The following is a 13806-nucleotide window of genomic DNA, read 5'->3' as shown; positions in this document are numbered from 1 at the left end:
GTTGGTATGCGAGAAGGTAAGGTAAGGTGGTCGGCTAATGAGAGCTAGGAAGGGAAAGGCGGAGATGGCACCAATCCGATCGACGGAAATCTAGTTCAGCCAGTTGCATCCCTAATTAAGATTCCTTCGTTTCTTGGGGATTTCTTATTCTTAAAGGTTATCGTGTCCAAAAATGATAATCTCCGGGTGCGATTATACCAGTATTGACATGCGGGATTTCTTCTAGTTAAGTGTTCTTAGGCGAGAATAATACTAAGATGGATGACCCCTAGAAAATCTCGGTGCTGCATCTTCATAAAAAAGAAAAAAAGAAAAACAATATTGATTTTTAATCCCATTAAGTTTGATAAGAAGCTAAAATATGTGGGCAAATGACTTATTTCATATCTTCACTAGAAGATGAAGCCCATCTTCAAGTTTGTGCCACACAATGAGAAAACCATGACTTGGTGGAGTCCATGCAATATCATGAGACGTGCTGTCTAATGTATATATAGCATGGGGCATATCTAATCATGATTGTCGCACCTATCACGACTGATCTTGATCGAAAGACTGGACTCTGGAAATGAGCTGATCGCTTCATCTCACCTTCCTCTTGTTCTATAAATTTCAGCAACATACACATCAACCACAATATAACAACAAAAAGTTCAGGCCCAAGCCAAGTTAGAGCAAAGCAAGTTCCATTTGAAGTAATGGATCAATTATCCCATATAATTACTTCTGATGTAATGTTACCTTGGATGCCATTGTAGTGATTGGATGCTTTCTCTCCCTCCCATAGTTTGTCTGCCTTCATGGCTTTTTTTTTTCTCCAACAAGTACCAGCAGTTTAAAGTAGATTCGCCCCGAGTATACTATATATTGTGTTCTTCACTTTAAAAAATAGTAACAGAACTGACATGACACAATCCTGAATGTTCTTATGGGTCCAAGACACTGGTTGGGCCATTGCTTTGTGCCAAAGGATCCTCATCCTTCAAAACTTTGAACGATTTAATAAGTGCACAGTATCTGATAGATGAGAGATTTTATGTGGATCTACTCTAATGATCTAATATGTTGGAGAAAGCAGGAGCAACACTTCCATAGCTTTTAGAACGAATCAAACACAAGCACTATGTTGTCATACTCTTTTTCATCTTTAAGAAAATAAATTCACAGGAAAATAAAATAGAGCCTCAAGAGAAAAATGTGTACTTACTGGAATACTACACAAACCAAAGAAAGATTATGAACCAAAAAGAGTTGTGCAGTTACTAGACTCATTCAGAAGAAAACAAAGCTATTGATGTTTTGATTTTAAACTACATGAAACATTATAGTATGATGGCTCAAAATTTCCTTTTTCTTATTTGTATGTGTGCAAAAACTCAAGATGGAAGGAACCATGTTTGAAATCTAAAATCCAATATCTAGCGACTTGACCAACTTAACCAATTGGTAGTACCCTTGTTCTCATTTAATTTTATGCTGGTTGGAATCTTTTTACAGCAGTAATATAAAAGGACACGCTTTTCCTTTTTTTTTTGGTGGGTCCTTGGATCAGATTAAATGCCAAGTAAATCATGTCCAATTTAATGGTATGGATAAATAAAATCCTACTTAGGAGTTCACCAACTTTTACATATATGTAAGCCCTTATAATCCATATCGAAGACGACTCCTTCTTCTTTTTTTCTTTTTTTTTTTTTGGTTGGTGAAAACGGCATTCATATAGCTCTTATGTGGGTATAGCCTACCAAGTTAGAAGAGATAAAATGATACAAAGAAAATGGAATCTCAGTGACACCAGTCCAAATGACCTTACCGGGGTGCTGAGCAATATAGGAGGTAACCCAATCTGCAGCTCTGTTCATCTTCCGATACTCATATACTGTCTATAAGGAACTCATTCCTGACCAATTTATGCGTGCCTCGAACAGTGAGTGGCCGTCCCCATATTGATCCATTCCCCAAATCTAATCCATAACAGTGGTGGAGTACCTCTCGAGGTATATCCTGTCTGAATTAAGTAACCTCCTATCAAACGCACACCTCGGTGTCCGCTAGCTTATTAAGATATATATCTTTCTTTGCATTTCTTCCATTTGTTCATTTTTATATATCAAAATGAATGAGAGGTGCAACCGGAGTTCATGCCATACGATGAACACGTACTATTTCCAATGGGCCGAAGAAGGAGCGAGGTAGTGCCCAAGTAATTAAAACTCTCGGAGCACAAGCACAAGTAAAAGAAGTGCATGACTTGCACCCCAGTCAAGATGGCATAAGATCGAACACAGGAGCTCCATGTACAAGGTACAATTTCAAGTTCCAAAACCCAGCCATGGGCAAAGAACTCATTGCGGGGAGAAACTCACCGGGAGACATGTTTTCTAAGCAAACTTGTTCAAAATGCCGGACTATATTTAACTACCATCTTATGTACACGAGCGTCAGCTCTATTACACTAAAAAGTTGAGCCATGGCACTATTTTAAAGGCACTGCAGAATTCGATGTGCTTTTAGATAACGGTCGTGCGTTATATGTCTGATACTCCGCAGAAGAAGTTAATTCCACCGTGTAGGGCTCGTTTGGTTCGCGGAAAGCATTTTTTCTTCTAAGGATATAATTTCTGAAAAATAAATTTCTAGAAAAAAAATGCCTAGAAAAGTACTTTTGGCATGTTTGGCTGACCATGAGAAAGTGACAAATTTCCAAAGTGCTTATGTTTGGTTGGCCATCCACTTTCTTTGGAAAGTTATGTATAATTCCTATTATGCTCTTAATAAAAATTAGGTCTTTAATACCTCTTTAATGCTTCTTTAATGCTGAAGGGCCTTTTTGAAAAAAAGTAAAAATTGAGTGATTCCTGTCTCATGGGAAAGTAACTTTCCCATGTTTCTCATGGGAAAGACGTTCCGTGGAATCATATTTCCATGGAAATACAACTTTTCCATCTCTCTCTTTTGAAAACTCCAACCAAACAAGAGGCATCTTATTACTTTTCCGTTGACCATATTAGATAGAGTTGTTTTTTTTTTAATTTTGTATAATGTTTCTAAAAATATATATAGGATTAACCGGTAGTCATAACCAGATGTTTTTATTTTGTATTTAGTTTTTTAGTCTTGCATAAGTATTCAAGATTTATCTAGTATATAATCGATATGGAACTAAAAATATATGTGTAGATTTTCACACACTCTCAATTTAAGCTTTGGCATTCTCACCAAGCTAAGAGTCCGAAACCAATCAAATTCAATTACAGACATCATAATCAGTCTATGGTTTATATAAATAAATTTCTATTGTAGTGTTTTCTAGTTCATATGGATCTTAGGCTGGATCCACTCTAATACTATTTTATAACTTAGAACTTTATCCAAAAAAACTAGGCAAGTGTTATTTGCATCCGTTTAGCTCTATACATATACCTAAAACCTATCCATGCATTGACAATATGGAATTAAATTGGATGGATCCTTCCATTTAAATTGTAACCTGAAACCACTCCTTAATGCACAAGTTTTGATTTAAGTGGATCTAAAAGGTTACTGAAAGTGATGACCCCAATTTGTTTGTGTGATATCAGCTAATCCTGTTCATGCATAACTTTTGACTAGAAAAGTAATTGCAAAACAGAAAGGTATGACCAATGCAGCACACATCCTTTGCAGCCTTCCAGCGTCAATAACCAAAAAATATTTGTCAACTGATGTGACTTCCCATCCATGAAGACCCACCATTGGAGATCTTTCAGATACAAAGACAAAGATCGTTCCCTGAGAGACGAATGCCACTGATTTAACGAGGTTCATGCCAATAGGCCAAAGCAAATTCGTGACTCCGAAATATTAAATAGGATAATAAAACTATCTTCTCCGTGAGGATCCTTATGGTTGGGATATATCAAATTACAGAATAAGCTAATGATTTCTAAAAAAAATAATTATAAATTTTCTATTATCATATTTGGTCAATAAAAAATTACTCTAAAAAATAATATATAAAATATTATGTTTGGTTAGAAATAATATTATATAAAAATATTAACAAAATTTTAATAATAGTTTAAAAAATAATTCTTTTCAGTCCACTTGCATAAATTACGTTAATATTTGCTATATTAAATATGAAAATATACGTTAACAAATATTTCTAAGTTAATTATGAATATATTAGAAAATATATTTCTTATAATAAATAAATTTTAGTATATAAATAATTATGTTAATTATTAATAAATCTTATATTAGATTTGTTGAGAATTAATAAATATTTGTTAATTATTTATTAATAATGAATATTTATCAATAATCATATTGGTATATATTAATATAATTATTATTAATTATAAATAATTAATAAAATATAAATAAGAACATTTTTGTCCATTCAATAATCCAGCATAAAAAAATAAATACCATATTTTAATAATATTTATTTTATCTTTTCTGTTAAAAAAATAAAATCTATTATTTATCTTACCATCTTCCTTATTCTTTTTCGTACTGAATATAATTTATCTGATCTCCCAACCGAATGGGCCGGAAAGATTTTGTTTCATTTCCCACCTAATGAGCAGCTCTTAGTTTTGATCTTGATTATTTTAATACAAACGAAAAGAAGACAAAGCATTAGAACTACTTCAGTATCCAAGTATCCACAGTACCCCATGTATTATCCAGTCCCAGAGACTAGATTAAACTAAAAACACAGCAGTCTAAAAAAACTTAAGAGACGCCCTTGACCAGGTTTGGGAGGATATCGAGGCGCACTGGCCGCTTTCCCTGTGCACAAAGAGGGAGCCATTCAATGCCTGCCATTTCTATCTCCATGTCACCATTAATACCACGCCCCCAAAAAGGAGAAAAAAGCTACTCCCTGGGTTGGAGGGCCAGACTGCCACCACAATGCGTGCATCGAATACCGAGTACAGAATGGAGACGAGAAAAGCCTGCTACATTTAACTCTACAAAAATTAGTCTATTCTCAACATTAAAACATCCAAACTTATTATTGATATATATATATATATGTATACAGTGATAAGGCACGCAAAGCAGGAGAAAGAAATAAAAAGATACAAAAGAGAAAGTGAAAGAAGAGCTTTAAAAAAAAAAAAAAAAAAAAAAATCAACCCTATGGGTTCCCTTCTTCACTTGCAGCTTTGTTGGTTCTGATTACATGCTTCCGTTGCTGCAGAGCCAGCTAGTTATTTCCAGCTCGTTTTGTCCTCCATTGTTTTGCTTCCCCCTCTCACCCACCTCCTCTGTTTTCCTTGTACTTATTCCTCAAAAAGACAACAAAACAACAAAGCAAGGGGTCTTTTCCTTTATACAGTGGCTGACAGAGGGGACGGGTCTCCAGCCCTCAGTAGGTCCAGTCCTGAGGCAGACCCATCTCAGGAGGAGGGGCTTGATGAAACGGCATTCCTTGCATCCCCATTGCAGCAACCCCTGTGAGCTGCTTCCGTTGCTCTCCTCCATCTTTGATGCCTGCACACCAAATCAAATCAGCGAGCAGGCAGCCAAAACATATACCATGCACCACGACTGAACCACTTAAAAATTCCATTTTTACGGGATTACGAGAAGGAGACACGCTTAAAAAACATACAAAACAAATCAAAAATTTGGAGAAAAGGCAGTAAAGACGAATGGATTAGAAGACCACTTGAGCCTTAAGAGTAGGATGTAAATATAATAGAATCATGTCATAGTTCGGCATCAAGGAGAAACTTTGGAAACACCAAAAAGAGCAAGGAGGAAACGGTATAAAGGTTCCATAAATAGCTGCACCTTGCTAGAGTACGTTGAGGAAAAAATACCAACAGGAAGTCCGAGAAAATTAAAACTTCAGCTAATAAATAAAACAGCAAGATAACTCGGCGAAAAAATTAAAAGAAACCGGAAATTTTGCGGGGAAAAAATAAAACAGCACGTAAAGGAACTATTTTTCTCAACAAATATTTACATATACTGGAAGGCAACTTAAGAAAACAAGTACCCGAAGAGGGAGAGGCTAGAGGACTTAAACCTACAAGATTTCTTCTTCATTGGAGCGGTGACTTCGTTATTGATCACCCGAGGTAGAAAGACGCCCGTCCCTCCGCACTCTCTCCCCGAACCGCCGGTCCGGACCGGAACCACAGTTCTCTCCGGCCCAAAAAACTACACCTTAAAAATAAGAGACTATCACTAAAAATAGAAGGGAATAAAAAACCCAAAAATAGCAAAAAAAAAAAGAGCCCAAGTGCAAACAAGACCCAGGTTATCGCCGGTCTACCTGAGCCGGCTTCGCCGGGGAAAACGGAAACACCGGCCGCCAGCCAGCGACCACTCGCCGCGCCGCCGCACGTGACCGGAACCCGTCGTACACCATTCCCGCTCCTGCCTCCCTGTCCGCCACCGGTCCGAACCGGGTAACGGGTCCGCTCGCAAACCGAAACCGCTGCAACCCAAAAATAGAAAACAAGAATGAAAGAGAGGAAGGATTAGCCGATGAAGACGTGGAGATGGGGAGCGGAAACGGACGTCGGAAAGATGAGGGTTGCGTCGGATAGCGGGGAAGAGGAGGTTGCTGCTGTCGAGGAGGCCGAAGGCAGCGAGCTTCTCGGCAAGCTCATCCACGTAGGAAACGTCGGAGTGAAGCCCGGCGGCGACGGGCTGGCGATGGCGGTGGTGGCAGACACCGACGTCCGGGAAGATCTCCGACGGAAGCCAGAGCTCGCCGTCGTCAAGATTCGGGGGAAACTCTGCCATGGAAACCACGAAGGAAAAGCGGGGAGGCAGAAAAGCAGGGAAATGGGGGCGGGGGCGAAAGAGGTGAGGAGGGGGAGGTAAATATAGCGGCGGAGTGGGGGGAGTTTAAGAGGGGAGTAGGAGGGTAATTTGGTAATTTAGTAAGGGTAGGAGCGGGATATTGGCGAACTTTTCGGCCCCTCTTCAGACTTGTAATGCTGCGGAGCGCCCGTGTGGCACGACAACTTTCCTCTCTCGTCGAACTTAAGGCCAGCATTTCTGCGCCCAGGAAACTTTTGGTGTGAAATCGCCGGTGCCCCAAAACGTTTGCCCTTTTCGACGCTCAGGAGTCAGGAAGCGAGGTGAGGGAGTGGGCGAGTGGCGTGCACAAAAACGGTTGTTTTGGGACCTAATAGTTTGACTCTCTCTTGAACTCCTTTGACGTGGGCCCGCTACTTAAGGACGGGAAATGGTAACGTTGCGAATAAAGAGTTTGAATTTGAGTCCTCGTAATAGCGGGAAAAATCACCATGACAAGTTTCTCCAGATGTTCTGCTGCTATTCGACATGCAATACGAAATTATTCGAACATCTACTACATTTGCGACACGTACCCACCTTTTTCCGCCAAAAATATTGTGTTCGTTCTTTTGAGGCGGTTTTGATGGGGTTCCAAGTGGGGGAAATGTTAGGGCTCGCGGCGGATCTGGAGGGGAGCAGCGTGGGAGAGATGGGTCGCCTGATGTAGAAGTACGGACACGTGACCCCTGCGGGTCCGCCATCTCCGCCTCGGTCCGGGGGGGAACATGGTTGTATCGTTCGCGCGAAGGAAGGATTCAACTTCCTTTGTGCACATCCACCGTTGGACCACCTGCTGCACATATCTCAAAGCCTTCCGAACACAAGCTCCTCCGCTGCACAGACCTCAAAGCCAACAGTGGATGATCCAACGGTCGATAGTTTGGAAGGAACCTGAATCGTTCTTTCGCGCGAAGGAGACAACTACGATCCGATCGTCGGCGACTCCTAACGGCGGTTTCGTCGCCTCGCCTCTCGAACGAAATGACGGAAAAGCCCTCGGGGCCGCGTGAGGGCATTTCCGTCCTTTCAGACTTCGTACACCATTTTCTGTGGGTAACGCTTCTCTCCCTTGGAAATTCTCGATGGAAATGGAGTAAAAGTTCCGAGCGTTTTCATTTTCTTTTTGTAGGAAAAGTTCCGAGGGGTAAAATACCCCCAAATTTCCCTATTTCAATTCTTTGACACCAGTTAGGGTCCTTTGGAATACAAGAATCATGCCATAAATGAAGATCATCCCCACCTTACTTTTGTCTAAGAGAGTCGTTGCAATGTCGATTCCTAGGTGGTGGATCTTTGATAAAAGAGTCCGTGGAACAACCTACAATCGAAAGTGAGAGCCAGTGACTTCTGCGATCTGTACAGAATTGAGCCCACACAGATGATGAATGGTGTTGGATCTAGAAGCTCTGTATTCACTCTCGGGTTGTCCCGTTCCTCTGAAAAATAGCATGTGGTTGCCTCCCAACAAAGAGTGTGCCGTGTGGAAGAGGACTAAGGGCTCGTTTAGTTCGCGGGAAGCATTTTCCCTCCTAGGAATATGATTTTTGGAAAACAAATTCCTAGGATGAAGATGCCTAGCAAAGTACTTTTGGCATATTTGGTTGACCATGAGAAAGTAACAAATTTCCAAAGTGTTATATTTGGTTGGCCATCCACTTTTCTGGAAAAGTTATGTATAATTCCTATTATGCCCTTAATAAAAATTAAATTTTTAATGCCTCTTTAATGTTTCTTTAATACTGAAGAGCTTTTTTGGAAAAAAATAAAAATAAAGTGATTCCTACCTTATGGAAAAGTAACTTTTCCATGTTTCTCATGGGAAAATCTTTCCCATGAAATATGAGAATCATATTCCCATGGGAATACAACTTTCCCATCTCTCTCCTTTGAAAACTCCAACCAAACAAGAGACATCTTATTACTTTTCCGTTGACCACACTTTCCCCCCTTCTTGTCCCGCGAACCAAACGAGCCCTGAGGGTTACGACCGATATCCAGATGAGAAGGAGACCATAGCACATGCCGTAATTAATTGTCCCGAAGTAACATAGGTGTGGAGGCTGGCTGCGGTGGCTCGTACTTTCATGCAGTCTACGATCCCTATCGATGCTTTCCTTGCTTATCTAAAAAAAAACATAAGGAGATCGACTACAGTTTCCTAGTGCGTCGAGGCCGCTTGTGTTACTTGCCACATATGGCTAGACAGAATTACTTGGATCTTCGAGAATAAAAGGCAACAGCTAAGATTGGTTTTTGATTGAGCCTTACTTCATGCGGCTGAGATCATCCAGTCTCCATCCGTCGAAGAACTTGTGATTGCGAGGGATACCTGGAACTCACGCTCAGCTCTTGCAGTGACTTAAATGATCTTCATCTCCCAGGAGCCCTCATTTTCGAGCTTTCTCAAAATAAATTTCAACGGTAGCATGTATGATGGTAGTGGAAGTAGAGGCGGAGTCGAATTTGTGATCAAAAGCCCCATCTCTAGATTTGTGGTGGTAGAGGGCATCGAGATTTATGAGACCTCTGTCTCCGAAGCGGAGCTGAGGGCTGTCTGAAAGGGCATCACCTATAGGAGGCTCTCCTTGGCGCGAATTGCATTCACCTTAAAGGAGACTTTGCTATGGTGATCAGGGCTATTGCAGGACGACTTGTGGGCATCCGTTGTTGCGGGACATACTCAAACTGACGAGGGACTATGCTGTTTTTCAGGCATCTCACATGTATAGGAAGGTGAATAGGGCAGATGACTGGGTCGGGTCTTATGTTGCTCAGCATTTTGGTGGTATTCTGTGGGACAACTACGTTTCTCTTTCCCTTATGATTCTAATATATGACATTAGCTTCCTTATGATTATAGTTTGAATTTCATATTTACTTTCATTAAAAAAAAAGACAAGCTGACCTGGATATAGTTTATCGAAGGACTTAGTATTTAAATTCATGCCTTTTTGCAAGGTTGTTGTATTTGTAGCTCCGAACAAGTTAAAAATTTGAACCAACAATCTAATCATTGCCGGTCAATTATTGTCGTGATTCATTGGATCATTTAAAGATTTTTGTTTTGTATTGACACGCCAATTCTTGCTTGTGGATCTGCATGATTGTTCATGTTCATCAAGATCCTTTACCTCATTTAAAAGTTGTTTATTGATAAAGTGTTATCATAATTTATGCATGAGTAATGTTTATGATTGATTTTTCGAAAGAAATATTTTTTTGTCACAAAATTATAACTTTGCAAATTCTGATTTATTTATATTCAACCTCTAATGTTCTCATAATTCCCTGGCTACCTTGGAGAGTGCTGATCTGTTCCTCATTACCATTTCCCTTACCATATAATAAAAACAATTCATAAATTAAGTTATAAGGCAAATCCATCAATTTGATATGAGGATGCAACTTCACTAAATCTGACTTTTCTGGAGATGTCAGCGTATGTCATACCCTGAATATGGGCGGTCCATTTGACCGGCCTAAAGTATTTGGCCCGGTCATTTTGGCCTACAAAAAATATAGAATGCATATGCCACACATGTGCGAAGAAGGAAGAGACTCCCGATGGAAGTCTTCTTCCTCTCGACTTCATCAAACAAAATCTATTTTCTCCCCATCCTCTTTTTCTCCCTACTAAAGAACCGACCCCACCAATTGGAGTTTAATTGTCAGATGCTTCTTAGATTTCTTCTGCGATCGTCGATCGTTATCCGCACCGTTGTCGTGGTCATACATTGTCGAAGGTTAGGTGAGAGCCAAAATCCTTTAACTAATTCTTCCTCTGCTTCTTTTTGAGTTTATGGATCAAGGATTCCAGCCGATGATCACCGAATTTTAGCCAAGAAGGGAAAAAGCCCCTGATTTTCCGGTTTTGACTAGTCGATCTTTGTTTTTCTTCGTTACTGGTTGGTTCCGCCGTCAGCGCTCGCTGCCGGAGTTTTCTCGTAATCCTTCGCGGTGGCTTACAGCCATAGATGAAGTTTTGGCCACTAGGATTGCCCTATTTCTCTATTTAAGGGGTCAGAACCCCTATTTTTGATTGTTTTTGGTGCTGTCGGCCGCCAGTTGCTATCGATTGCCGATCTCCTGTTAGCCATGGGTCCTTGACACCGAGCACCACTTGCATCTACCCTTTCCCCCCTCCTTTCTTCTTCCTTGACTAGAGAGAGACACTATTCTCTCTTCCTCTCTCCTTTCTCTCTCTTATTCTCTCTCTCTTATTTTTCTCTATGCAAAGTTTTTCTCTTTTGACTCATGGGCTAAACATGTTGATTGATCCAAGTTGACCTGTGTGCCATTAACAACCAAACCCAGACTCCTTGTTGAACCCGGACTGAGACTCTCTCTTCTCTATCCTTTCTCTCTCTACAAATTTTTCTCTTTATCTGGACTTTCTCTCTAGGGTTGATTGCACCTGTAAGTACGATTCTCAATGATTTTCAATCAACCTAGGTGAAGAGTCTTGATTTAGAGTCGTCGGGTGGTGCGTCAACCCCTACCTTGATCTTTGCTAAATACTATTAGATTTGATCACCTCCGATCTCTGTTGAACCATCTCTGCTCTAGTCCAAGCATGATTCGATAAAATCACTTTGATTGGACTGATTCGTATGTCGAGCACTCCTTGGTTAGCCGTGTGAGGGTGTTGGAATTTAGGATTTTTATTTTTAAAATACTTTTGATGAAATTTTAATAAAATGTATAATTTTGGAATATTAGGCTCTAAGAAGGATTTTCGGTATTAATTGAATCTATTAATTTGATTGCATTTGCAAGATAAGTAATGATTTGCTTTTTCTAGATTTTTTATTTACATAGTATTATTCTTACATCAAATAAATTGTTAATCGATTTATATGTGATTTATGAATTTATGAAATGGTGTTTTGAATAAAAAATAGATGTGTAACTTGGAGTAATATTTTTTAGACTATTGTTATATTGATTGGAGTATGATATATATGTTATTTTGCGAAAAAAGAACTTTGATATGTATCAGATTTGAACTCTCAGCTTGACTATGTTTTGAAATTATGATATATATGTTATTTTGTAAAAAAAAAAAAACTTTGATATATGTTAGATTTGAACTCTCGGCTTGACTATGTTCTAAACATTGCCGATTAGGAGTTATGCATTGATACTCTGACTATTATCGACCTCATTGATTCTACTTTTGGCCCTACCACAGAATATAAGTGTGGTATTTTGGTCTACTCTGGGGGTTATAAGTGCAGTATTTTGGTCCACTCCACAGAGTATAAGTGCAGTATTCTGGCTCACTCCGCAAAGTATAAGTATGATTCTATGTCTGGCCTAGCCACAAAGTATAAGTGTGGCCATAGTTAAAGGCTGTTAATTTGAATGCGATTTGTTTCAAATTAGATTTATGATTACGTATGCGAATATCTGAATGATATGGATTTTAATAGATTTATATTTTGAAACAGAATTGATTATGCTTTTATACTATTCATCATAATTTGTATTTATATTTTATGTTATTATATGAATTGTTTAGTTAAGATATTCATTAGTTAGTAGGTTGTCTAGCTCATTATACGATTTTTTACTATTTTACAGATTCGAGGAATTAGCTTAACTCAGAAATTTATCATGAAAGAGCGATTAGAGACAAGATTTTGATATCTTTATTTATACTAGATTTATTTTAGATTGATACAAGATTTTGGAATATTATTGGTTTTGTAAAATTTTTAGTTCTGTTATTTAATTAGATTTGAACATTATTATTTAAATTATTTTCTCTGCTTGATTATAATATTATGACGAGATGTCTTTCATGCTCGTAGAAAAAGTTTTCTAAGAGTATGCGGCGGTTGCCGCGACTCCCGATATGATGGCAACGTAGGTGTTGAAATATCCTTGGCTATCATAACATCTTGAGGGATATATTATGGTTGATGCATGCCTTGCTTTTGCATTGGTTCTGTCACACCCCGATCCGATGACCTTCGCTGAACATGTGACAGACGGCTACACATCCTTAGGGTTAACCCTATAGGACATGCAAGGTGTACCATTTTATTCATATACATGTCATTTCAAACTTAGATGGTGGCATAAGCAAATAATTTAATGTATTTATTTACCTATGCCTTGCTTCTGCATTCATTCAAACACCTATGACCCATTATACTTTCTCTACCAATGGTATGCAACTTTCTTGACTTGAATCTACTTAGAAAATATATAGAGAAAGGCATGGAGGTGTAACGATAAAAATAACTCTATCGATGATTAATTAAAAAAAGAAATTTCACAAAATTGATACAAAGACTAGATAGTCTTCCCTGCCCTCGGATGCCATCTAAGATGGCCACACAATGATACCACAAAATTAAAAGATCGAACTAGTAATACTAATTCCCTCCCTTGTTCTTTATTTATATAGAGTTCCGCTGTCATATGGCCATCTCTCACTTTATTGGTTTTGCTGTCGAATATTGCTGTGTAATTAACAATCCATCCTTAATTTTTAAATTTTCTGACTAAATTATTTACAGCACAAGGATTTGATGACACCAATTAACATATATCATATATTATATTATGATCAATATATATGTAATATTTAATCTGCTAATCTGTAAATGTTGTTTTTTTTTTCTCGGGATGATGTATAAGTAGTTCTCTTTTGTGTTCAATAAAGTTGAATTAGACGATAACAAATAGTTTTTTTTTTTTTTTGGGTCTCAGACTATAACAAATAGGTTTAAATCAACTACTGGCTACGGCCTAGGGCTAGGATCGATTCTCGGGCCTAAACTATACTTATTTTTAGTCAGTTTTTATCTGGGCCTATTTATGCTTTGATATGCTCTGCTCAAGCCCGGCCCATATCAGCTCCATGGCCCATGTATATAGCCTATGGATGCCGCACGGCTTGGGCCCCACAGAACGTCCGAGCCTCAAGCCTAATAGGTTTAGAGCATGGGTTGGGTTTGGATTTGCCCACCCACGCGGCGGAGG

General features: G+C 38.9%; 1 protein-coding gene across 1 annotated transcript; it reads right to left on the bottom strand.

Moving 5' to 3' along the window:
• Positions 1 to 4984: 4984 nt before the first annotated feature.
• LOC103703142 (uncharacterized) lies at positions 4985 to 6810 on the bottom strand. The gene is made up of 4 exons (XM_008785885.6): positions 6526 to 6810; positions 6278 to 6442; positions 6033 to 6162; positions 4985 to 5487 (listed from the first exon to the last, which is right to left on the bottom strand). Exons 1-4 carry the CDS (start codon positions 6751 to 6753, stop codon positions 5363 to 5365), a joined length of 648 nt encoding a protein of 215 aa, XP_008784107.4. The 5' UTR covers positions 6754 to 6810; the 3' UTR covers positions 4985 to 5362.
• Positions 6811 to 13806: the final 6996 nt, after the last annotated feature.

This window comes from Phoenix dactylifera, chromosome 13, assembly GCF_051530095.1.
Source record: "Phoenix dactylifera cultivar Ajwa chromosome 13, Ajwa_hap1_PhDact_Kaust_v1.1, whole genome shotgun sequence".
NCBI lineage: Eukaryota > Viridiplantae > Streptophyta > Magnoliopsida > Arecales > Arecaceae > Phoenix > Phoenix dactylifera.
The sequence above is the reverse complement of the archived record's forward strand: the minus strand, read 5'-3'. Positions and strand labels throughout refer to the sequence as shown.